At 38.5% G+C, this 27,318-nt stretch overlaps 1 protein-coding gene across 1 annotated transcript in view; it reads right to left on the minus strand.

Annotated features, from left to right (window-relative positions):
* The window catches only part of CHID1 (chitinase domain containing 1), a 192,907-nt gene that overhangs the window by 119,142 nt on the left and 46,447 nt on the right, over nt 1-27,318 (minus strand). The window contains exon 10 of the mRNA XM_086613453.1: nt 25,670-25,825. Coding sequence (XP_086469579.1) covers nt 25,670-25,825 — 156 coding nt within the window. The remainder of the gene's footprint in view (nt 1-25,669; nt 25,826-27,318) is intronic.

Here is a 27,318-nt window from a genome sequence, read left to right on the forward strand (position 1 = left end):
CAGAGAGGCTGACTGACCCATCTCTGCTCCTAGTCTTCATTTAGGCCAAGCTGAAGCCACTAGCACCATCAAGCGAGGCATCATCATGTGTCTCCTGAGAATTTTGTTTCACACAACTCTTTTTACTGTCCTTGCATACAGTATTTTTTTTGCTGTCCATGTACAATACTTAAACAGAGAGCAGTTTCTTATCAGAAACTGACCAAATTGGAAATTAAGAAAAGAGAATCCTATCACTTGCATTCACCCCAACAGGAAAACATTCTTGTTTTTATCACAACTTTTTCTATCGTCTTGCTTGTTAGGAAATACAACCTTTAAAACACAAGTAAAGAACCAAAAAGAACACATATCCAAATGGCCAAAAAGCAGTCCAAGTGATAGTACTTTGCTTTATTCAATTAAGGTTGACTTTAAAATAGCGTTCTGCATGTTTCAACTGTAACTCTCTTGAGACCAGGCTCCAGTGGCCAAAAGAGTTACTGAAATACAATGATGCAATACACTAGAAAGTGCCAAGGGTGCCATCAGCTATACCAAGGCTTAGTAAACAGCACTCCATAAACTCTAGTAACGGATACTGAAGTACTGACACAATCTCCTATTGTTCCCTTCTGTTGTCCTTACTTCCTCTTCTACATTCAGTGCCTGTTGGCTTGTTCTCATCCACTCCACAGCCTCAAGAAGACACACCAAGACTCTCAGCTGCCTCAGGGCTGACTGTCACAGGGAAGTTAAGCATTACCAGAATACAAAACATGCCAATCCCAGTAACATGTGACTCATCTAAGAGTATTTACAGATGATAAACATGAGGTGCTGAAAGAGTCATGGAGAGCTCTTTATCTGAATACAAAGACAAAAGAAAAGGCTGTCTTAAGACATCAATTTATGGTGAAGATCACATTTCCCTAGAAAACCAGGGAAGAAAACAGTGCTCATGGATGAGTAAAAATATACCTTAATCAAAAGGTGGGAATGAAAATAATTACAAATCAGTAGGGTTTTAATCACTTTAGGTCAAAACTTCGAAAGTCTACATTGTCCTACACTTATTGCTTTCATTCAAAGATAAAAATTAAACTTCTAACAGATGTTAAACCTTGAAATGTCAGAACCACTTTTGGCACAGTGAAATCCTGGTGAGTATGCTGAAATCTCTAGGGCAGCCTGATGAGCTTGCTACAGGCAAAAAAAAAACCACTTTCATGCCTTTAAAAGATTGTTTTGCCACCTCATTCATGTTTTAAATTAACAAATTATAGATTCTGGGTCAAAACATACTGTCTACCTCAGTATCTAAAGGCTAATTAATTGCATCAATCAGGTAGACGTGGTGCTTAGAGATGTGGTTCAGTGGTGGCCTTGGCAGTGTTAGGTTTACAGTTGGATTTGATCTTAAGGGTCTTTTCCAATCTAATGATTCTACGATTCTATATTCCTACATACCAGTTACTTCCAAGAATCCAAGAACCCCAATGATCTGAGCATGTCTTTTAAACTAAAAATTTCACTTCACTTTGTAACTAAGACAAGAGGTCCTCATTGACTAAAAAATTATCTGGATTTGATTCTATAAAGGTTTTGGTGTTTCTTATTTTACTTCTTAATGACTCTGAAAAATCCCATGAACCCTGATACAAAAAATCATTCTTAACACCTAAATTTGGCACCGCAGAAATCTGTCTGCTTGTTTTAAAAAAATAGGCTTCAAAAGCGATATAAGCCAATAAATGCAAATTCAAGCTTCCCCAGTCATTTTATAATGACTTATCAAACAAGTTCACATACGTTTTTTAAGAATACTACTTTCATGTCTTAGTTTGGACTACAAAACCAATGTACTTCCAATTTGATATACTGTCTCTTTTTTCTCTCTGCTCCTCTGCAGTAGTGAAAATCTGTTAATAGAAAAACATAAAATGGTATTAAGATTGCTTAGCAACTTCAGCGGAAATGAAATGTGCTGGGATGCCACTTTCATCCCCCTTTTTGTTTTGCAGAGGATGTGAAAAGCTACATCACCAGTCAAATATAACCATACCACACCCTGCCCAAGGTGGGTGGCTGAAGCTATGTAAAGTGCTGAAGGATTAATCCCAGTACAGTGGAAAATAAAGGGAATCTGTAGAATTTATTCGCTTTCCATCTTCTGGAATCAACTTACATATTTTGGATTCCATATTTGTTAATACAGGAGATAAGAAACTAGTTAACTGCTGTTATTATTAAGGAGCAATTTCTGAATCAAAGCTGGGATACAAAGCACGTTTAGGTTTTAAATTCCAGAGCTGGCTATGGAAATTAGATTTTCACTTAATGATCTACATGGGTTATGCACAGCAGCATGTTTCATAAAACAGATCTGTTTGCATGTACGAAGGCACGTGTGTACTAATGAACACCACACGTATGTTAATACTTAGGTCAGCAAACCCTATCAGCCCCTGCTGACTTGTATACATATTTCTTTTAAAACATTTCAGAGTATCATAGAACAGTTTGGGTTGGAAGAGGCCTTTCAAGGTCATCTAGTCCAACCCCCTGCAATGAGCAAGGGCATCTTCAACTAGATTAGGTTGCTCAGAGCCCCATGTAACCTCGCCATGAATGTTTCCAGGGATAGGGCATCTACCCTATCCAAGCCACACCAGCTAGGAAGTTTCCTAGTGATGTTGTTAACCCGGGCCTCAGGAGACAGCAGACTTCCCTAAGAGGAAGATCTGTCCGGCATACTGGACCCTCAGCTCCCCTCAGATGGGAGTCACCTACCACTAGAACCTGTCTTTTCTTCCTCACGGAGGTGGCCGGTGATATGGCAGTAGTCTTTTCTGGTACTTTCTGCTATATACCTCTCTCTCTATGTATATACCTCTGGTATAGATGGATCATCATCAACATCATCCATTGACTGACTTTCCACATGCAGAGCCTCATACTTGTGCTATAGAGGCACCTGGGAAGGTGAGGTGGGCAAGAAGAGGGTGTGCCTGCTGCCCCAGCACAGACTTGCCTCCATTCACTCCTTTCCTTTAAGCTACTTCCTTCTGCCTGGTGGGAGGAGGACACAGCATCCCCTTGATCTGTTTCTGGTGGCTGTTCCTGTTTCTTTCTCAGGGAGGGCAGAGTATGGTTCCACCAGTCTATCTTTTTCTCATTTCTCTACTAATGACCCTGTGTTCAACTCTTACCTAGGTTGAAATAGCAGCCAAATGTCCTAATAATAGCAGCTGATAAGAGTAGCTCTGAATAACAAAGTGCAATGTCTTTGAAAATACCGTTTTTTCCATCTCAAGCAATGACATTAAGTGATTCAAAAGCATTATTTCACACTTCTTATAATAACCACACAAAATGGAAATTTCTTTTTTTGCTCACAGTAGCGGATGAATACACACAAAAATGTATTGCTAGTAAAGGGTCATTTGCTACTTGTTTTATGGATTTTAACCAGCATTTGCATCAAGCTTGAGCAGAAGCTATGTCATATGACTGATGCAGAATGAATTCCATCTTACTCAAATTATATTTGCAATGCTTATTCTCATGAGAAGAGAAAGCTCCTTAGGTCAAACGGCAATGAAAAAGATATTTCATTCCACCTCATATTCTGAATTTTACCTGTAATTAAACACAGTGCTTTAATATCTGGATGCATTTGGATCTGCTCAAATAGGATTTAATATCCTTCTATAAATAGCAAGTTCTGTCTAAGCTATCACTGGTACAGAGATAACTCTTGCAAGTTTTATTATTTTTATAGGTAAAATATATACCATATTCTCTACATGCAATACTGTCTATACACGTGTGTAGAAAATGTAATAATGAAATAACATTTTTATACTGCAAGTGCTTGTATTTCCACATTGATAAAAGCTTTTTTTATCAAACAGTTCTGCCTGGATTAATAAAATTTCTGCTAATTCTAAACGAAAAAGCACCTAACAAGCTTCCATATCAATTACATGGAATTGAGCCAAACGAGGAATCTACTATTAACTTCTGGAATAAGAAATGTTAATTCTTTTAGTTAACTGGCCTTTTGGGATTTTTAATAGGCTGAATCTAGTATACTGTGGGATTTTAGCATTGACATGTTTCTAATGAGAGGTTAATGAATCTAATCTCTCATACCATGGTAAAACACAAGACTGGGATTCAGGGAGTCAGTTCTGATAATGTTTGGCTGTGTTCCAGTTGAGTTCACTTATTTATGAAGTTTCCATCAGATGCTCCACTTCTTACTAAAACATGAAGTGCATTGGAAAAATAAGGTCCTCATGGTGTAGGAGGAACTGTCAGCAACCCAAGGAAAAGGCCAAATTAAAATTAAAAGACATTAACCTCAGCATCTGTCAAATAGTTTTGAAAGGAAGATGGAAAAAAAGAAAAAAAGAAGGGTGAATACAGTAGCCTAAGACAAACAGAATTACCACTTTTACCTGTTTCCCAGCAAACTACTTACTACATAAATAGCCTTAGTCCTCTGAGAACAGAATCTTTGATAAAAGGAATTATATAATCTGGCTAAGTACTATTCTTCACTGACAACTCCCTTCACCTACCTGGCATTTGAATGTGATAAGAATACCTTTCTCAGTCTTCCATTTCCTGCTTTTTTGGGTTCCCAAAAACCTCTGCTTTTTCCAAATCCTTTCCTTAGGGAATGTAAAATCCAGTAACACCTTGCAGTCATGTAAGGTCGAGACTTGTGCGAAAAACCACAAAAAAAGGTTGAAAGATTACTTAGGGCTAACGAAGCATCTATATAGGCCTGAAATCACTAAGGGTGAGACCGTGCATTTTTAATTTGTACTGTGCTTATGGAGTCTATATCTGCGTTTCTACATGCTACTGCAGTGCAAATAATGTATGACAGAAGTCTGGCAAAAAATATTTTACTCTATTCAGAATTTTTTTAAGTTTTTGGTGGGATTTAGAGATTAAAGACTATAAGGAGAAAAGCAAGACTTAATCCTTGTTGAGAGAAAATGAAAAATGAAGTAAGAACAGCACTACCAATGCAAGAGAAAAACAAAAGGCAGGTATACCTTTAAAATGTTTCCTCTGATACACACTGATTATTAGGTGTCTATCTAATATTACATCCATATCTGTCAAACACACCTGCATCTATGAAATAAGCTATAATAAGACCTAGATCCCAAATATGAGAGTAATAGCACATTAACAACAAGCTTTATAATTCGAAAAAAACCATTGTAACATAACTTGGCTTGTCTTCAGCAGAATTGTTAATAGTGAATAATTTTTTTTTTTATTCACTGTTGAAACTTTCATAGAGATAAACTAATTCTGCTCAGCTTGTGTACCAGGAAGAACTGACAGAAGTAACATGTAAGGACTCTCTTCCTTAGGAAACAGAACAAGTTAGTGATAGCCATTAAATGATGAAGTCTATATCTGATACAGCAGCTAACAGAGCAGGTTTCTGAGGTCATCTTACATGTGATTACTGACACCAGTTATCATTTCATCAGGCTTGCAGATTTGGCTATCATTTCTGTCAGTTTAAATAGTACAAAGGAAGTATCTTGTTTCCAGCAGAATATTGCTTGCTCTGACAATTCACAGCAAATACACTTTTATCATCTTTTTGAATCTCAGATCAGTGTAAAGCAAATAAGGTTCTTTTTCACATATTTATGTGTCGTCAAGTGGAACGCAAATCATTTGCCAAGTCTACCCGTCAAAAATCTGTTGCAATATTCCATGCAATCCACATCCAAAGAATCACAGTGAGATACGTTCGGACATAACCTACTCCAGCCCAACCAAGTATACAGTTCACAGCAGACAGGAGACCCTAAGTACTGAAAACAGTGAAGTTTCCTACAACTTTTCTCCCCCAGAAAGACCAAGTATACAGTTATAGCAAGCAATTCCATGCTCAACACAACTCATGAAATCTGATTTCCTGTCTCTAGCTGGATTTCCCTCTACCTGATCCAGTGCAAACTTTTCCCAGTTGAGCTTTAAACAGATTCTCTGGCAACTAGCAACCAGCTTATGGTAGGGAGACTTACTCTCTTCACAGCCATAACCTATAATTTAGAGCTCTGCTAAGCCATCTATATTCAGAAATTTTTCATATCTTTGAGAACTTTGGTCTTTGTCAAATTCAGTTTAAAGTAGTTCATATATCCAAAAGACACTGCAGAGAACAACTGCATGGATAAGCTGATCAGCAGAGAAAACTTGAGTCATAAAACTTAATTTTCTTAAGAAATTAAGAAAAATAGTAATAATCTGGATGACAGTGTAGAATATTCAAGATAAGAAATTTGTCAAAGGAAAACCAAACAATGTATTTGACCAGTAATATACATGAAACATGCATAAGCACCTCAAAAGCAAACAGAACTCAGTGAAACCTCAAGCAGTCGGCAAAGAGATACTCTATTTTCATTGCTAGTTCAAAAAATCACTCTTTGGCATCTCAATACATACTTTACTTTAGCCCTGTCCTCAAAACAGTCATTTTTTTGCAGACTACTCTAACGAATACTTGGAATTTGTTTTTATACATGTTACATTTCCTAGCAATTGGCAGCCCAATTCTGCAATTTAACAGCGCCATAACATGGGTCTAGGTCTTTTCCTAGAAACATGGGTTTCTAGGTCTTTTCCAACCTAGAAATCTATGAATCTATGAATCTATGAATAACATGGGTAAATAAATAAATGCACTTTATGTAAGTCATTCAGCCAGCCTTACTGCTTTTCAAATGTTGTTATATTTTTACTATGCAACTGTGAATGATGAGCATCCCTCCCTCATCCCTCTCTGCTTAGCTTCTTTTAAGTTTGTTCTTGCCTAAAATAATGCTTTTTTCAATACAAGCAGGTCAAAGTGATCTAAAGTCCTGTAATACTTGAAATAGCTGATTTATATTTCCAATTTATTTTAAGATTAACAGGCTCTTCTGCCTCTCTTATGAGACCTTGAGTTGAATTTCAGATATTACTCTAATTCACTTGTCTTTAGAACTCTGGTTCCTTATTTGGGTTAGGTAAATTCCAACCCTGGCAGCAGTCATGTTCAGTTTTGGTGCTGCAACACTGAGAGAAGGTTTAAGCTGCTCTGAAAGCAACACACTCAATACCAGCTTGAAGCATTCTTATTTGAGAACATTTTATTTCAACGTGTCAAAGTTTGTAAAATAAATAGAATTTGGAATTATAAACAGAATAATTTTTAAAAAATATGCTTTAGCACAGCATAGGATAAGAGATCATGTGTGGGTATGGTAAACTTGCCATGAGGTGAACATACAAATAAAGTATATGTAGTAGAAGTATTAAAGATTTGGAATAAATAGCTGGAAAAAAAAATCGCCCCTCAAATAACAAGCCTAAGTAGAACAACATGGCAAGTATAATGAGATTTACAGCACTGGTCATGTTATTGAAGAGATATTTCTTTCCAGGATAGAAGAAACTTGTTGCAAAGGGCATCCAGTACTGCTTTGCTGACAAAAGTTCTTTCTTGAATGGACAACATTCAAAACTTTTACTCTATACGCGAACATAGGAAAAAACAAACAACTTCGAATCTCCTCAGTCATTTCAAAGTAGGTGAAAATATAACAACTATATAACAGACTATCCTTGAACTTATAGTTTTGAGACAATGTCCTACTACAAAGAAGATACTATAAAATGACCCTCCTCGTTTAGCTATAATGGAGGAAAATGCTGCCAGTTCATATTGTGAAGGAAGAGAAGGTATCAAACATCAACATTTTCATAAACCTGTTTTCAAAATCCAAACCCAGATCCCTTGTTGCACAGTGTTCTAGGATTCTCAATAAAGGCCAAAAAAAAAGCCACAATAAAGCCACTCGCTTGTCAAACTCTAAACTTACTTCATTCTTTTAAAGGCTGTAAAAAATAGTCAAAAAAGCTCCCCTTCAGCAGACTGTCAAATACAGCACACTATCCTATAACTTCCTTTTATTTATTCTCTCCCAGTGGCTCTGGCAACCACAAAGAGAAGAGAACAGAGGCAGAATTGGAATCCACTGGAGGGCTGGAGAAAGGCTGAGTTCTCTGGCTCATTTTGTGAGATGATTCTTGCACTGTCACTTGCATGATTGAAATTATTTACCTGAACCACTGTTAGTATAAAACATGTTTAGGAAGCAAAAGTTCAGTTTATTTTCCATGAGAGTGAATTTTTTTTTTCCCAACTTTACAGTAACCCTGGTGGAGGTTTTGCTTATTTAATAGACTCCATACCTGCCACTTTTTCTCCCTGTCAAAACTATATCCTCCAGACAATTTGTCTGGAGAGAAAAGACAAACAAACTCCATTCATGAAGATTATATTTAGTAATAAACCAAGACAAACAACTAGCAAGAGTCTGAAGGTGCAGGACACAGGACAGCAAGTGAGAGTAATATGAGGAGCCTTTAAGTGAAATCAGAGGAATCAGGAATCAAGAAGAACAAGAGATAATGTCTCAGACTCATTAAATAACTCATTATTTGTATATGATTAACATCTCCAAGTGTCGTGGTTTAGACCAACTGGAGGAGGAAAGGGTGGAAAAAAAAAATAGGGAGGAAAGGGCAAAACTGGTGGGCTGGGATAAGGGCAATTTAATAGGACAATACAAGAAAAACAAGAAGGGATAACAACTACAATAGCACTATTACAAAAAACAGTGCGACAACTGCTCAACACACGGAACCCGGACCTCAGCCTGCTCCTCCTGAACGCCCCTCCCCTGGCCAGTGCTTCCAGCAGACACTCTGGGCATGACATCACACGGTGTCAAACAGCCCCTGTCCAGGCTGCAGCAGCTGCTCTGGGCATGACATCACACAGTGTCAAACAGCCCCTGGCCAGGCTGCAGCAACTGCTCTGCGAATGACGTCACACGGTGTCAAACAGCCCCTGGCCAGGCTGCGGCAGCTGCTCTGGGTATGATGTCACATGGTGTCAAACAGCCCCTGGCCAGGCTGCATCAACTGCCATAACTCTGTCCCCTCTCAGCTTCCCGTGAAAAACTTAACTCTTTCCCAGCCGAACCCAGGACACCAAGAAACTGGAAAATATGAAAAGTTATTATTGGGTAACATCTTTGCTTTCAATGAAAAGATCAGATGTTCCTTCTAACACCTCAAAAAAAATCCCAAACAAAGTCAAGCATAGTCCAGTTCAGGTCTCGAGCTGACACCCAACTATTTATGACACTATCACTGCCTGCTGTTCTTTAATTTTGCGTGACCTGTGTTCACCATTGCTCAGAACAACGAACCACAGCCTTTTTATGCCAAGTGCTATCTTTGCAATTTTACATACAGAATCGCTACAAAAACACAAACACATCTTGAAATTAATTCCAGGCTGTTTCATCTATACCAGAAATCTAGTCTTTGCCAAAGTTCAAACAGAGATCTCTTACCAGCAATACTCCTAGAATTAAAATGCATACACATTCGCTTTTCTGATAGTTCAAATAAAGGGGAAAAGGTTAAATAAGCTGCTAAGGTTTCATAGCGAAGTCAACAGTAGAACTGAGAAAGAAAATGAAAAAGACAGCTTTAGTTCTATTAAAAATTCTGCCTTTTCACCATAAGATTCTTTTCCTTTCCCTTCAGAAACATAACCTTGAATTTTTATCTTGCTAGCCAAAAGAACAAGGGTGTCTCTCCACGGATGCCTGAGTGTTTTGAATAAGCTTTCCTACCATTTGCTTTCCAAACTCCACAGCAGTCTTATGTTACAGTTTGCTTTGGAGGGGATGGGGCGCTGTGTTCCCCCTGACATAGCACAGTTAGTTTTCGGGCATATTGACTGGAAATACAGATTTTGCAAAAATACAGACAAAGGAAAGGAAGACATGTACACAGCGCTGTTCTCCTCAGATACCATGTGGGCAGTAGTCAGTAGGGAAAGACATGGGCCTCAGGCTGTATTGAAACGTAAGCGAAACTGTTCAACGGAGGTGCAAAAGGCAAGGCTGGTCATCCAGTTAAAAGCACAGCTTCAGCCAATGGGATTCCAAAGTTCTAGTCAAAGATCATAAACGCATCCCTGAAATTAGATGGCTAATTCAGGACAAACTGAATTTTTGTTAGTGCAACAATAATTCCAGATGAAGATTCCATTGATCAATGATTGCTTTACTATTCTATTAAATTTGGAAACATAGCCACAGAAAAGTAGTCAATACATTACAACGATTAAAATGGCAAAACACTACAGGGAAGACAAGGGAAACTGAGGACATCTTGTGTCATTGCACTAGAACATTATAACATGACCATCCACAATGTATGTAATATCCTTCTTAGTATCCTAAAACTAAAACTACTTGGGTTCTACACATCCCTACAAAGATAATCGTATTAAACGGCAAGATGCTCCAACCTTCAACAGCTATGAAAGAGGTTACATATCGAGAATCGCTGCTCCACAGAACGAGCAGCTTTATCAAGAAGTTCAATTCAGAATTTGAGCATTTTGCAGTAAATAAGTATATAATTCTATCACTTACGCCACAATTTTGTGTTTAGTATTTCTTTCAAGGCCCAGCACCTATGTAGAAACAGTATACCTATTTTTGATTTTTTTTAAATATGACTCAGACTTGTTTCTACAATGATTTTTTTTTCCCATAATTCTATAAATATTGCTAGTTCAACTTATCTATTACTGGCTACTAGAGAATAAAATTAGACTGTGGAAAGTAAAATCAGCTTTAAAACTGACAAAATAGGACTCAGTAAATAAATATACCAGCATTTTTCACATAATGCATTTCTATAAATGAGGGAAGGTTAATTTTAAAGCCCCCTCTCTCCCATTACTCTTCGTGCCTTTATGTCTGATTTTATGCTAGCTGAGGAGTAATTTTCATGAACCAGTAGTTTTTCAATGGATATGGATTATCTGAGCTGCAGACTTTATGTGTAAAATATGTTAAATCGGATAAATGTTAAAATGTGTTTCTTGTTTCTAATAACAATCAAAACAAAGGTTTCAAGCTGAAAATTTAATGTGAAAACAAGCTCTGAAAATAAATTTAATATCCTGTAAATAAAAAGCTCTTATTGTATAAATCAGCAGCTTTTTAAAAATTTTCAGCTCAAGAAACATCCTATTACTAAAATTCAGATACCAAAGAAATTAAAGCTGCCAAAATATTTTAGTTGCAGATATTTCCAAACTCATGCAAGGAGGAACAGGGACGTTTAAACAGCAGATAAATAAATGTCAGAATGCAAGAAAGGTTCAGAAGACTGGTTGACCTGGTTTTGGCTGGGATAGAGCTAATTTTCTTCTTAGTAGCTGGTATAGTGCTATGTTTTCGGATTTAGTATGAGAACTTTACTGATACTACACTGATGTTTTTAGTTGTTGCTAAGCAGTCAAGGACTTTCAGCTTCCCGTGCTCTGCCAGGTACACGAGAAGATGGGAAGGAGCATTGCCAGAAGAGCTGACCCAGTCTGGCCAATGGGATATTCCATACCATAATGTCATACTCAGTATATAAACTGGGAGAGCTGGCCGAGGGCAGCGTGATTGCTGCTCAGGACAGCCTGGTTATCAGTCAGCAGGTGGTGAGCAATTGCACCGTGAGGCCAGCATGGCTTCACCAAGGGTAAGTCCCGCCTGACAAACCTAGTGGCCTTCTATGATGGAATGACTACATCAGTGGACAAGGAAAGAGCTATGGATGTCATCTATCTGGACTTTTATAAAGTCTTTAGCACAGTCCCCCACAACACCCTTCTCTAAATTGGAGACAGATGGATTTTATGAGTGGACTGTTCAGTGGATGAGCAAGTGGCCGGATAGTCGCATCCAGAGAGTAGTGGTCAACAGCTCAAAGTCTGGATGGAGATCAGTGATGAGTGGATCCCTCAGAGGTCCATATTGGAACCAGTACTGTTTAGTATCTTCATCAATGACACAGACAGCGGGATTGAGCGCACCCTCAACAAGTTTGCATGTGGCACCACGCTCAGGGGCGTGGTTGACACACCTGAGGGATGGGATGCCATTCAGAGGGAGGACCTGGACAAGCTCAAGAAGTGGGCCCATGTGAATCTCATGAGGTTCAACAAGGCCAAGTGCAAGGTCCTGCACATGGGTCAGGGCAACCTCCAGTATCAATACAGGCTGGGGCATGAAGGGATTGAGAGTAGCCCTGTGGAGAAGGACTTGGGGGTACTGGTGGATGGAAAGCTGCACATGAAACGGCAATGTGTGCTCACAGTCCAGAAAGCCAACTGTGTCCTGGGCTGCACCCAAAGAAGCATGGCCAGCAGGTTGTGGGAGGTGATTCTGCCTCTTTACTCCGCTCTGGTGAGACCTCATCCAGGTCTGGAGTCCTCAGCCCAGGAAAGACATGGACCTTTTGGAGCAGGTTCAGAAGAGAGCCACAAAAATGATCAGAGGGATGGAACCCCTCTCCTATGAAGAAAGGCTGAGAGAGTTGGGGTTATTGAGCCTGGAGAAGAGAAGACTCCAGTGAGACCTTATTGTGGTGTTTCAATACTTAAAAAGGGCCTATAAGAAAGATGAGGACAAACATTTTCGCAGGGCCTGTTGCGATAGGATAAGGGGTAATGTTTTTAAACTAAAAGGAGGTAGATTCAGACTAGCTATAAATAAGAAATCTTTTACAATGAGGGTGGTGAAACACTGGAAGAGGTTGCCCAGTGAGGTGGTAGATGCCTCATCCCTGGAAACATTCAAGGTCAGGTTGGATGGGGCTCTGAGCAACCTGATCTAGTTGAAGATGTCCTGCTCATTGCAGGGGCATTGGAATAGATGACCTTGAAAGGCTCCTTCCAATCCAAACTATTCTATGATTATGCATCACTTGTTTTGTATATTCTTTTATTATCATTGTTATTATCATTCTCTTTTTTTCTGTCCTATTAAACTGTCTTTAGCTCAACCTACAAGTGTGTTTTTCCCAATTCTCCTCCTAATCACATTCTGGAGGGGAGAGTGAGTGAACAGCTGCATGGTGCTTAGTTTCAGCTCGGGTTAAATCACAACAGTGGTTGAAATATAAAAAGCCAAATACAAAATATAATCTAGATTAGCTAATAGTACTCTAGTGGGATGCAAGCACATTTTGGAATACAGGATACTAAGGAGCTAGGAAAAAAAAAAAACTTTAAATAACTCATTCTCAAAATTTTAAACCCTCTATAAGTATCAGAGTGAATTCTAGTAGACTGCTTCTGTGGTTTTTCTACATAGAATGTACAGAAATAACAGTGATAAAACTCCAAAGATAACTTCTCATCAGATCTGTGTGAACAAACATAATCTACTGTCAAATGAGAAGCTGTCAACATGCAGCAGAGCAGAGAGGGTGATTGTGTCTATTGCTAAGAAGGGAATTCTAGTAACTAACTGCAGTGAACTTCAAGAAAGCAAATAGAAAAAAGATTATTTAGAACGTAATTCTGAACAGCACATGTCAAAATATGCACATTAATGTCATTTGAAACAAATGGCTCCATGCCAACTTTAGAAAACATTTTTTTTTTCCATGCTCCAAAACTACTACTATTTTTGAAGACATTTTCCTTACCGCAGCTAAAAGATCACTTTTTTTCCTATTCAAGTGCAAGATTACTTGAATCAGAACAAATTGTTTCACTTGTTGGCACAGACTCCCTACTGCTTAAATCTTTCTACTAATGCACTTGAAGACTTCAAGTTTATGTTCCTAATACACTCCCACTTACAAATCTCGTTCTCAGGGCACTATAAAACATATTCTAACAAAGTATTCCTTATCCTGGCAGATCCTACTGTATATAGTAAAGCATGCAATCACTCCTTTATTATGCAGCTTGATAATGCCATTTCACAAAAGACTAATGACAAATGGTTTCTTTGTGAATTATCAGTGTTTTACTTTCGGCAAGCTCATGATTCAATACTAGATTTTTGCTTTAAAAACCCACAGATTTTCAATTATTCTTAATACAGTTGCTAAATAAATGCTGCCAGTCAACTACAGGGTTCCAGGCTTATCTTATGCTTAATATTCCTTCTATGGATTTCCTCAAGGAAGACTCTAGGGGTAAGTAGCAGGAAAAAAAACTCTTCGTTTTTGGGGAGTTTTTCAGATCTGATTGAAATTTATGTCTGTAAGCTTGACATATTACTACCAGTGGTACAGGACTGTTTTGTTTTGGTTTTGTTTTTTTTTTATCTGAGGAGAGACTAGATTTACTTTACACTTATCAAGCACCTTAGTTTCTCCTGGCTTAAATTTAATTGATTTTCTTAAGACAAAGCTGGTTTTGGTTGACAGTTTCCATCATCACACTGATCAGTTTTCTTTCATTATTAGATCTGTGTGGAAAAATGAACAGCTAAAATATTCTTGGGTATAATTGTTCCTAAATCAGAAAAAGTATCACACATATTACTACACTTGGCTATGCTTTTAAATGGAAGCACTGTGTCTGTTACCCTTATCAACTCCTAGTTCTAAAAATCTTACAATTGGCATCTTCAAGTAAGGCTTACAGAGATGCTGACACTTGAGATTTAAACCTTTGCAACATGATATCCCCTTTACACAAACAGATGCTTGTAATACTGTTTTCCAGGGTCAAACATAAGACAATTTACAAATGACAATTTACCATTCATCTTTAACTATTCCATCCATTCCCCTGTCTTCTAATTCATTTTCCCAAGGATACATACACCGGCAAAACCAGAATTGTTCAGGAGGCCTTCAATATGCAAACTCAAGTACAGAAACAAAACCAGGGTAAACTAAACACTTCAGAATGCCTGGACTCAGCTAAGACTTAATGTCAAAAAAAAAAAAAAAAAAGAAAAAAAGTTAAAAACAGTGCAATCCCAATACAGAAGAAACTAGTTTTTTTTTTTATTTTTAAGTAAGCATCAATCAAGGTGATATGAGACACCCACATTATATTTCTAACTCAAAATTTCAGTGTTAACTGCAGAGACACTACACTCCCCATTATGTTTTCATCATGTATTCACAGGGCTTCGCAATGCCAGTTTGCAATGATCATATTACTCTCCCAGGTTTGGTACAGAGGTCTCCCTACAGATGCATGTCTCATTGATTTCTCTCCATATGCTCATAATCCACACATTCTGAAATCTAGGACCAGTTCTATGCATTATTATTCCCAATAGCAATCATAACTTTTCACTCGCACTGTCAATACTCAAATATATTCCACTTCTATATTGAGTTTTCTCAAACTGCCTAGTGCCTCATTACCACAAAATGTAGAATCCAGTGAAATGCAACTATATCTAATTCCATTAAAACTACTTCAAAGCAGTGCAAGAATATGGAAAGGGACAGCTTCATTGACTTTTACCTTTCCAGGTTTACGGCTCCAAGTGATCAGCATATTAAGCACAGACCTCTAACCCACAACTACTCCTCAGCTGGAAACACCTTAAGAAAATAAATTACTGGGACTCAAAGCCAAGGACTCAGGGAAATTTTGCTTTCACTCAAACAGCAAAAAAATTAATCTTGTAAAACACTGATGTCTATAAATTTTGGTAAATATAAGGAAACACAATAGGATGATCTCCTCTGGGTTTTAATCATTGTAGCAGATAATTTTATATTCAAGATTGCAAGCACCATCTGCCTTCTACACCCCTACCCTGTATTTGAGATTAGCAGTAGGACTACCCCCAGTCCGACAGAAACTGAGTCACGGAACTTGTAGACTCCATTTTAACCCACTTGCCCAACCAATGTCCTCAACCACAAACAGGGCATTGCTCTAAGCCTAGCAATACAGCTACCTTGAACTTCACATGAAATACCATTCTAAAGAAATTTTCTTTCCCCTCTCCAACCTTAAGGGCAGGTAAATAACAAAAGGCAGAAGCTATCTGCAAAAGGTTTACAAAGATGTGGTATATGGAGAGATTTTTGTTTGTTTTTTTTTCAAAAGACAGTTTCTTTCTAAAATAGGGTAACGAAACAAACATTTTATTTAAACCTGGAAATTACATACATAAAACTGTCAGAAAGAGGTAACTATTTAGGATATATATATTTTGGGCACAATCTTGTACATTTCATTCAGTTTCCAAATATCTCATTCATAATAATTTTCATAATATTGTATTTTTTCCTAAAAGTAGATTAAGCATCAGATTCTGCCTTGATTTCAATTTTAGCCATAAACAATACATTCCAGTAATATTCTGAAATGCAACTCTCCTATTTTTAGAGCACAAAATCCAAAAACCATTGTAGCTAAAATTTATTACTCTACATTTCTAGATCCATTTTCCTAAAATAGGCATGAACTAATTTAGTTCCTTTACTTCCTGATGTTAACAATATACTGAAATATCTCATAAAAATGTATAGAAAGAACTTATTGGACCTTATACTGCTCCTGAATGTCATCAGCTGAAACCTTATTCAATCACCTGCTGTATAACTTCAAGTGTAAATAAAAGCTATTAATGTTGTGGAACACACTTGCACTTCTACTGCTTCAAAGCCTGTGTAGCTGTACGCTGCATTACTACTTTCTGTACGTGCAACTTCAAGGCTTCAAGCGTATTGCTAAGTCTTACATACTTCCATGCTGGCTCTTGACTTGTTATCAGGTCCTTCCATCAGAAATTAGATGACTCTGCATAATTTGTTGTTGCAATTGCTACTTTTCTCCAGGATTGTAATAAACATGCACATTTTTTCTTGCCCTCTGAAATGACCGTGCACAAAAAACAGCCTTGAGAAATGTTAAAACATTTTTACAGAAATTTTTCCCATGCCTGATGCAACAAGTAATCAATATGTTTAGCAACTGTGTGTTTTTTTTTTTTTTAATTGTACTGTTTAAAAGCTCTGTGTCAAAATGAAAGAAGGCATTTAGTTTGTGTGATTCTGCCTACGTCAAACTCCTAGTTCACATCAGGATTGAGATTATAGAAGAAAAGCAAACATCCAAAGGTCTGCATCACGGAGCAGTCTCAGAGTGCATGAAATGAATGCGCTTTTTTGGGTGAAACAACAGCAGAAGAGGAACTCTAACCGCTAATGAGTTTCAGTCCACAGGGCCTGACTAGAGTCATCCCAAAGGAAAAAAGCCCCAAAACCTCCTTGTGTAAACACTGGGTCCCCAGCACCACTTTTGTGCCAGCCTGCTTGACAGCACACACATAGCCAAGTAATGAAGACAGATCAGAAAAGAAAAAAAAGCAAAGAACTATGCTTTATCATGATTTACTGTAAGTTTCAGAGTTAGCTAAATAAAGCTTTTTTAGCTCTTTAGCAAATAAAGGAGCATATAATTGTCTTCCTATAAATTCAAACAACTGAAATTATATTTGAATTACCGAGAAAGTTCATTCCAACCATTCTATACTGATGATACTCAGATGACTTTCAACAGGCCTACAAAAAGTCGTACCTTGGCTTTAATTCCGACTGCTTCCCCAACAATCATGGCAATTCCATTCACTGAATGGACTAATGTTAAAATTAGGTAATGAAGATTGCAAAATCAGTTTAAGATCAGAAAAACTTCAGGTTGTCTTCTTTTAAAACTTAAAAAGAAAAGCCTATCTGTTAAAAAACCAAGCATACACTACACATCAAACAACGCTCCTTCAACAAAATACAAATGATCTCATTACTGTCAATTTTCTAGTAAAGAGGATAGACAATCAGAGCCTGGCTCTATTCGAGTTGCAAGATAAACAAGACCTGTCTTACAGTATCCATATTCAGAAACACATACTCCATTATTTTTCAAGCCAGCCCAATTTTTCAATCGTCAGTGTCGTGGGTTAGGTTGAACCCCCACACACAGCCGGTCACTCCCCCTCCCCCACCCCCAGGAATGAGGGAGAGAATTAAAGGATAAATGGGAAACCCGTGGGTTGAGATAAGAACGATTTAATACAGATGATTTAATACACAGTGTAGGTGCTCACCATCCCCTCGTATGCGAAGCCCGTCTCGTCCCGAAGCTGCAATCCCGGACGAACGCGAGGCCCCGAAAGAGAGAGGGGCAGAGAAAGAGAGAGAGAGAGAGTACTCCGAGAGTGGGAGTACTGGGAGAGAGAGAAAAAAAGAAAGAAAAAACAATAGAGCAACAGCGCAGCAAGTGCAAAAGAGCAAAAGCAGCGAAAGAGCCAAAGTGCAAAAGCCCTTCTGTCCGGCTGTCCCTCACTTTTATACTGGGCATGACGCTGCATGATATGGAATACTAATTGGCCAGTTTGGCCCTCAATCTTAAGTTCCACCACAAATCACAAGGGGAATCGTGTCCCCCTTGTCACAACTATGCTCCCCCCTTATCCCGCTGTGCTTTGTCCAGGAGCGAGGAGAGAAGGGAGGAGGGCACTGCCCCCGCTCCCTGGCTCCCGGCCGGGCAGCTGCCTGCGTCGGGCCGGCGCCGCCCACAGAGAATGGTGGCGGCGGAGCCAGCTGGGGAACTCAGGGGCACCCCACTCCCGGGGTGCCCACTGAGCTGAGTTCACCTGGAGAGGACTGAGATCTGAGAGAAACAGCCGCATCGACAGCAGGTCAGTGAGGACGGAGCGGGAGGAGGTGTGCCGGAGCCGAGTTTCCCCTGCGGCTGGTGGTGAGATGTCAGGCGGCCCCCCTGCAACCAGGACGGCCTCGGTGGAGCAGAGACCCACTCGCAGACCGTGGAGGGAAGATGCCTGAGCCTGAGGATGGTCGTGTTTGGACGCACGACAAGGCAGAGAGGCATCTGGAGTCTGTGTGACGACCCACACTGGAGCGAGTGGCTACAACTCCCTAAGTACCCGAGACTGTGGTAAAGCCCACACCAGAGCAATCTGTGGGGAAGGATTGTTTCCAGTGGGCTGGACTCACGCTGGAGAAGTTTGTGGATTTTTCCTCGTGGGTAGGGGATCCACTGGAGCAGGGAAAAGAATGTAAGGACTCCTCCTCCTTTAAGAAAGAAGCAGCAGTAACAGCACGGAATGAACTGACCTGCACTCCCCCAGTCCCTGCCCCCTGTGCTGCTGGGGGGAGGAGGTAGAGCCGGGAGGAAAAAGAAAGTGGGGGGGGAAGGTGTCAGTTTTAAGATCTGGTTTTGTTTCTTTCTGTCCTCTCGAGTAACCGGTTTTGTTTCCCTTTGTCCTTCTAAGTAACCATTAATAAACTGTTTTGCTTTGAGAAAGCCCTGTCTGTTTTGCCCGGGACCATGGTTGGTGGGTGCTCCCTCTGTTCTTGTCTCAACCCTCAGGCCCTTTATTTATTTTTTTTTTCTCCTCTCTATTTTACTGGAGAAGGAGAGACTGTGTGAGTTTTAGTTGCTGGATCAGCCTAAAACCACGACAGTCAGACACACTAATCAACAAAAAAGTGGTCCACCTCATCAAAACCAATGGGTAATGTAACTTAGATATAAAACAGCTGGGGAAGAGGCCACACACAAGAAAAACAAAACAAAACCACAAACAAAGCAACCAACCAAAACTCTAGGATGTATTTTTCTCAGGAGAAGGCCAAAAACTCTCCCAGGTTAGAAATAAAAGGAAGCCAACACTGTAGTCCATGCATCCCTGTCAGTGGTGGCTAGGTCTCATGGTTACTGATAAACTTCATCCAGGCTGCTGTCCTTTGGCTCAAAAAGAGGAGGACTTCATGCCTTCAGAATCCGAAGCTTCCCAGAGGAATCTACACTGCACACGATCCAACAAGCCAGCACAGTGCACTTAGCCAGCTCTAGGCTAACTCTTATAAAGACACAAAGGATTTTCAGGAGGCCCTTTTCACACTCATTCCCAGCTGATTTGCAATGGAACTGTACACAATGAGTATCTTGTGAGAGACAGTCAACACGAGGCAAAAATGCATTATTATCCCTTCAATACTGAGTATGAGAGAGGATGAGGCAATGGGAGGTAAGGGATTGATAGCAGAGGAATCTGGCTACACACACAGTGTTACCTGTTCTAGGTTGTTTGTTAATCACCATGTATTTGAAGAGATCTGGTCAGGGCTAAAAGTGGTTTTAGGTCCATCACTAGTGATCTCACAAGCCCAAATAAGGCTTCTTCCAATTTACTTTACAGTGGATGCATTCACATGCAAATCTATGAACATAAGTAAATTCAACTTATAGTAAAAGTTTCTGGCTCTTCACTTTGTTTGTTTTACACCACAGAAGTGTTCTTCCCAATTCCATATTGCCATCTTCTAATGGTTAGAGTACAACAATGAGACAGTGAAGAACTATATCGTTATTACTTTATCAACATTTGGCTGCCTAAATATTGCCTGTAGCAAATTTACTATTGAAAAAAGATCCTGAGACAGAGAAGAGCGCATTTCACAGCAATATGCCCACCATTTAAAATGTACATCACAACTGACTACATTTTTTTTTAAACAGATGTACTGAGATATATTCCCTCACCCACAGCCAATATGCCATTGTACAACTGAACTTGAAAACCAAACATTTGCCTAATAAACACAAGACACCTTTCCTCCATTTCAAAAGAAATAAGGAATGTGTTTTACATAAAAACCAATTGTAACAGCTTTTGTATTTACAACTTGGACAAGCCGAAATATAATAATAATTTTACTTTGTAAGATGTTTTATCTACTTTGTATGAATTAAGTAGTCTTTCACTTCCAGTTAACAGCTCATGCTCATCTTCCATTACTAAAAAGAGGGAGAGACACATATACCACGGAAGCCACACATAACTAAATATCCCAGAGGGAATTAATACAATAAAACTCTTCAAACACTCCTGAATTATTTAGACATTTGTAATATAGAAATAACTTGTTTCCGATTCCAGGTCCAATTGCAACTTCCTCTTATCACTGCCATGATTCTACCATCTGACCCAGCAGTACAATTTAAGAAGAAAGTGCATAACATTTTGTCCAATGAAGCGGAAAGGTGGACAACAGATCAAGAGGATGTTCAGTCCTTAGGAGCAAATTGATTCATTGGTTTATTTGAGATATTAGTATCTCCCCAATGTTACATAAACTATGAGCAAAATTGATTAAATCAGAAGGCAGAATCCTGGTATGCAGGGAAGTAATAGAAATCCTGAAAGAATTACAGCATAAAGAGAAATGTTGTAAAAGCCTTGAAGCTTGAAGACAAAGCATCCCTTGCACAAGTTTTTTGCTGCCTTCTGTAAGACAAAATCATGAGTCATAGTTGGCCAAAATCTTCTTAAATTGCTGCTAATAAAGACACTGCCATGGTAATTCAGTGAAAAAGCTCACCTCTAACTGATTCGAAGTACCACTTTTTATTACCTGCTATTTACAGAATGGCAGGCAGCCAATAAAATTCTCAGTACAACTCTACATCCTCACATAGCTTGCAAGTTATCTTATTTTCTATCTCTGAATAGCACAATGCATTGTCAAATTAGTTTCTCCCTTGCTTCAACTGGCAATTTATTATATCAATCTTTTTAAGTGTTTAAAAATTAACATAAAAATCCCTATTCAGATTCCTTTAAATAAAAGGCAAGCACACACAGCATTGTCTCACAATAATGGAGTTATTCACATATCTATTTTCAACAGCTATGTTTGGAACTAAAGCTGCTTTGATGTAGAATATATTCAAAAGTTATATACATCTCTGATGTTCCACCTGGCTGTATCTTCCCTCTTTCAGCACTACATCAAAAAAAAGGACAAAATGCCTTTAACAATAAACTTAGCAGGAATGTGCTCAATAAAGAAGGGTGATTTATTAAACGTAAGTGGCACCATTGCCACGTGAAAGTCTTTGATTTACATTGCTTTTAATTTACAGCTAGAAACGATGTTTAACAGTTCACTTTTGGCCCAGGTCATAAAGGCTACAGATTTTAGATGGCATAGAATGGAAAAGACCAATGTACTGCTGTCTAACCTCCCATGAGAAGGCAAGAGAAAACAAAAGGTATTACTACAACTGAAACATAATGTCCCAATGATTAAGAGATTCTGAAGAACAGATAGCTGAAGGCAAAAAAGCACATTGGAAGTAAGAAGCTTGTGAGATTAAGGGGCTTGCTGACCTACTACCGGTCTCAAAAAGGACTCAAAGGTAAACATTCTGCAGAAAGGCTAAACAATTTCTTAAGCTTCAGAGTATACTGAAGAATTATTTACCCAAGAAATACACTTTTGAGGTGGAGAAGAAACACTGTCAGGTTGCAGTATCAACAGAGGACACGCTGGAACAAACTGATCATTAGAGCAGCAAGTCAGCAACACCAGACAGTTATGTTCTGACAGGATTTTAATACAGTGGTAAGTTCTAATGACTGCATCTAAGACACTGGATTCTTGACAGCCAGAGGGCAGAAAACATGGCCAGAAGCTCTAGAGGTGATTTGGGGAATCACAGGCACAACACCTTTATTTCAGGCTCAGTGTTTCGCACAAACTGGGTCAGAACTACATATGCACAGGAATACAGCATCCCTGTAGCTAAACAACAGTGATACCTGGTTGCTTAAAGCATCAGAATGTTCTATAATCTCTGAAATTGATTCATTGTATTAACAAGTAATACTTGTGACAAAGCTGCAAGACGAACATGTTGTTACTGCAAATACAAGCTGTAGTTCCTACTGTAAAAACACCCAAAGACAAACTACATTGTGCTGTAACAGAAAAATTGCTTTCATTTCATTTAATCCTCATATATATACGTACACAAGCAAATACACATATACATATTACTTTTTATGGCGTGTATGAAGGAAAGAGGATATTACATGGAAAGGTTGTATATCTTTTCAGCAAAATGGTAATCAAGTACTTCTACCTTTAGATTACATTCTGCAATAAAAAAAACCAACACTGCCAGGTACTATTTTATGCAAATAGAAATTCTATTGAAAGTTAGTTTATGAACTTCTGGACTGAAAAATATTCAACGAATGAAATCTACCTACATTCAGAGCCTCTTTCCATCACATAATTTCTATCCCTAACGAAAAACACAAACATGGCACCAGCAAAGGTTTTTGCACTCTGCATGTAATCCTATGTGTAAACTACACTAATAATCAATTTAAGGGCATAGTACATTTACATACAGTTCACCTGCCACTGAACCTTACAATTCTTCAGCTCTCTATTAAAGATGATCAGATTCTGATGAATATGCTTCAACAAGTGTGCCAAGGAGCACTAGCATGTTGATGATCTGCACATGCAATAAATTTCAGACGCAAAAGCCTCAAGAGAAACCTACAATGAAAAAGTTGATACCCACCATACTGCACTTAACTGAACAGATTTTGAATTCATTTTAATACCAGTTCTTTAGCTTAACATCACTATCACTACAACATACGGAGGGTGCCTTGAAAGAGCCATGACTCAATCCTTCAAAACTTTTTACAGGTCATAACTAACACTGGATTACAGTCACCAAGAAACTGGAAGCTCAGATTCACTAAGGAGCCAAGGTGAGAAAAATAATCAAGTGACTTCTGAGCAGCCTTTTTGTTTAGTAGAAAGTAGACACAAAAGTGAGAAGGAATGGCCTTAGCTATGTGTTTTATTACAGAATGAAAAAATCTGATGTAGCCAGAGCATTAATAACGGAATAAGAGGGAAGCTTCTTTGGAGGAAGGGGGGAAAAGCATCTCTGAATAAACTGTGCCCGTTCTGGGATTAACTTCTGGGATTCAGCTGGGTGTGATAGTGACAGTTTTCAAAGACTCTCAGATGTTAGGAACTAGGACTTCCTTACAAAGAGCCTGTTACCAATCAAGTGGCAGAAAGCTTATTTTACAGAAATAAACTTTTTTCTGTTTTCTTTATGTCAGAAGCTTGGCCTATTTTGAAGCTAGTTTATCTTGAACCTATTTAACTATTACATTACTACACATAACATATACAGTAAAGACTAATACATAACCACACTCAAAACAGTATTTCTGGAAAAATAAACATCACCCATTAAACGATGTTTAATAGGTAAGGCAGCAAAAACAAAATCAATGTGTTTCATGGGTAAACTTCAAAGTCTTTTAAAGGCTTTGTCCAGAACCTTGCTTCTGGTAGATATCTGAAAAATTACACTATCACAGTCTGTCAGTGAAGAATATGTTAACAGGACCATTCTCTGTATAGAACATGTCCCACATTGTGCGCCAGTGTCCCACATACCAGTAAACATAGCCTCTTTCAGTAAAAGATTAATCATACATGACTCTTATTTTTGCCATTAATTAAAAAGCAACATGAATTAATACTGTAACATATTTCAGTAGAATCTATGAAAAGTGAAAGTAGATGTCATCCTAGTGTTCAGTACGTTTTCCAGTGGAAACTCAATTCCAAATGTTGCAGTTCAGAAAAAAGCAAGATCCTTTTAATTCTGCTAGACAATGCTACACTCCTACCTGCAAAAGGAACTGTAAATATTACAGTGCAGCTACATTAATTGTGCTGAGCTTGTATAATTAGACTTGCAAATCAACAGTGATTTGACTATTGAGTGTTTTTCCTGCCTAACCACAACTAACTTTACAGAAGCCATTCTGATATACTCACTATATACTAGTATACTAGTGATATACTAGTATAGTATATCACCCTATAGTCATTTTCTGTTATTCAGTCAGGTGCAGGCAGAATTTAGCACAGGGAGAAAACTGTCTACAGTATTATACTCCTGCAAATAGGCAAGGTGAAGGAGGAAGACAGCAGAGGCAAGTGCGATGATGATAAAGTGTTCGTGTAACTGAAGGTATGGACATAAAAAATTCAGGCCCTTACTTTATACAATCCACCTCAGATGGTATTTTAATGCCTAACAACCATCTGTTACTATATTGAAATATCCTGGTGTAATGAACTTAGTAACCTGTGAAAGTGAAAATAGTCACATCTTGTCCTTTAGGTTTGTTTCCATTTAGCTTGGTTCTATTTTATAAGTTAATAACAAACTTCTGAACAAACATGATCTTCCTGCCAAATTCACACTGTTTTTCTTGCTTTTTCTTCTGGCTTGATGTACTATACCCTGACTGTATTTCTACAAAGTTCACTGTTATTATAGGTAGTCATTACCCAAAACTAAAACAACCATTTTCCTCTGAGAATCAATAAAATTTCAGGCTGGCTTCAGAATACTTCCCTTCATCTTGTTATAGATTTTTATCTCCAGGTGAGTTTATTGCAGCTTTTTCTACTCAAAAGAAACTTGGTGGCATATTGCTGTTTGAAACCAATATCAAATTTCAAAGTAACAGGCAACAACTTCAGGAGCTCAGAGAAACAATCTTTAGGTCAACTGCATGAACCTCCAAAATGATACAGAGCATAAGAGAATACTGTAGAACATTTTAACACAAAGATGGCAAACTGCATGTACAAACATGGATAGAGGGAAGAGGGAAAACTACAGAAATCACTTTTCCATAGGCGTTCTGAAAGGGTAACTGTGCCATCTATCAGCACTTCTGTACAGGGAAGAGAAGTCACAGGTCTTACTCTTAACTGGTGAGCTACTATTTCATGTGCAGATTTATCGCCTTTGCCATTTCTATGTTACTAACACATCCATATTTCTAAACAAGAATACTTATGAATTTCTAAGTTTCGTGAGAATACACTACACATAAGTACTTACTCTCCAGAGAAGTCTTACCTGCTACCAAGGATTGGCTCCCCAGAGCCTCCCAAAGCAGAATAGTCCATGCCATAGAAATTCAGCCCTAGAAGTATTTTATTCCTCCATTTTGAATCAGGATCCAGTACTTGAACACAGGCTCGCACCCAGGGAAGAGGGGAATTCGGACCAGGTCTGTCAAGTTAGCAAAAGTCAAACAGGTTGTCAGAAACAGTACACGTTCATTCTCAGCTTTCTCTTTTTGACTAGTGTAATTATAAAGAGCAAACTATGGCACACGAAAACCAGCAAAGGTTAACCTACAATCCTACCAAGCTTAAATGCACATTCTTCAGTGGCTTCAAGTACTGATGCACAAAACATGCTCGTCCCACTCATGACATTGGGATTCTTTTCTAAGGTGAAGGGACACAAAACTTTTTACAGTGGGTAAGAAAATATTTCCATCAAGCACATTTTCTCTGCCATTGGGCCTGGCACAATACCCACATGATAATTCCAAACTCTGTATGACTTCAGTTGTTTTCCAATACCATCCTCAATGTTTTACTGTAAACTGGCACGACGTACTGGGACAAAATCCACCATTTACTTACAGAAAGAACTATAAAATCAATAGCTGGTAAGCAAGACAACATCAATGATTGTTTAACACTTACTTACGGATAAAACCCTAAATAGGCAATTACCTAACAAAAAACTACATTAAGAAGAAGAGTAGAGCCTTAATACACAGAGTAATTGAATTGTCATACATATAGTATCAGGATATCATCCTCATTCCATTCCTGTCTCATCAGAGAAGAGAGCAGGGCTTCATCGCAAACACTCACTAACATGATAAAAGGAAAAGCATATTCTAGTCTTACAAACATAAACATCTACTCCCTACCAATTATCTGCCTCAAAGCCTTCAGTATATCTGTGCCATTAAAACTCAAATGTGCTAACACAGTACAGGAATGTTGCTGGAAATTGTGTTGTTATTTAAAGGCAAAAAAATTGTGAGAAAACATAAGTATTATCCTGTATTTCATATACTCAGCCCAATCAAAGCAAATTCAAGCAAGAGAGATTTGAATTCTTTTTATCAAATCCTTTCTAAGACTAAAGGCATGACATCTTAGAAACTATATTTATTTCAAATACAATGGGTGTGAACTAAAGAATGCTTCCGTCCTCCTTTCAAGTGAAAAAAGACTGGCAGCTCCAAGTCAGGTCTAAGTAACTTAAAGCACCAGTGAAAGCAGAAAGATGTGACTCTACTGTAACAGAAGCTGTGATTTTAACATGGCATAAAGCATGGTACAGCTTCGCCACACAGGGAAGATGCAGCCTACAGCACGGTATTTCAAAACGCATTCAGGGTTCCAGATGGGTTTGTACAGCCTGTACAAATGCCCTCAGCACCTCATCTTCATAGAGGTCAGATTTACCTCGAGGAAAGCTAAACAGGATATACCTATGCTGCATATTCCAGCAGGAGAGTAACAAGAAAACCTGTTCTAACTTCAGGATACATCACTGCCTATGTAGACATAGGCCTGGGGGAAGATAAGAAGGGGGTATTTAAAACCTTTTTAGAAGAGACAAAAGTTCCTTTCTGTTAAACCTGTCCAGACATTATCGAAATGTTAATATACTACAGGCGACAAAGGTTTTAGTGA

The sequence above is a fragment of the Tauraco erythrolophus genome, chromosome 6 (assembly GCF_009769465.1).
Source record: "Tauraco erythrolophus isolate bTauEry1 chromosome 6, bTauEry1.pri, whole genome shotgun sequence".
Taxonomy (NCBI): domain Eukaryota; kingdom Metazoa; phylum Chordata; class Aves; order Musophagiformes; family Musophagidae; genus Tauraco; species Tauraco erythrolophus.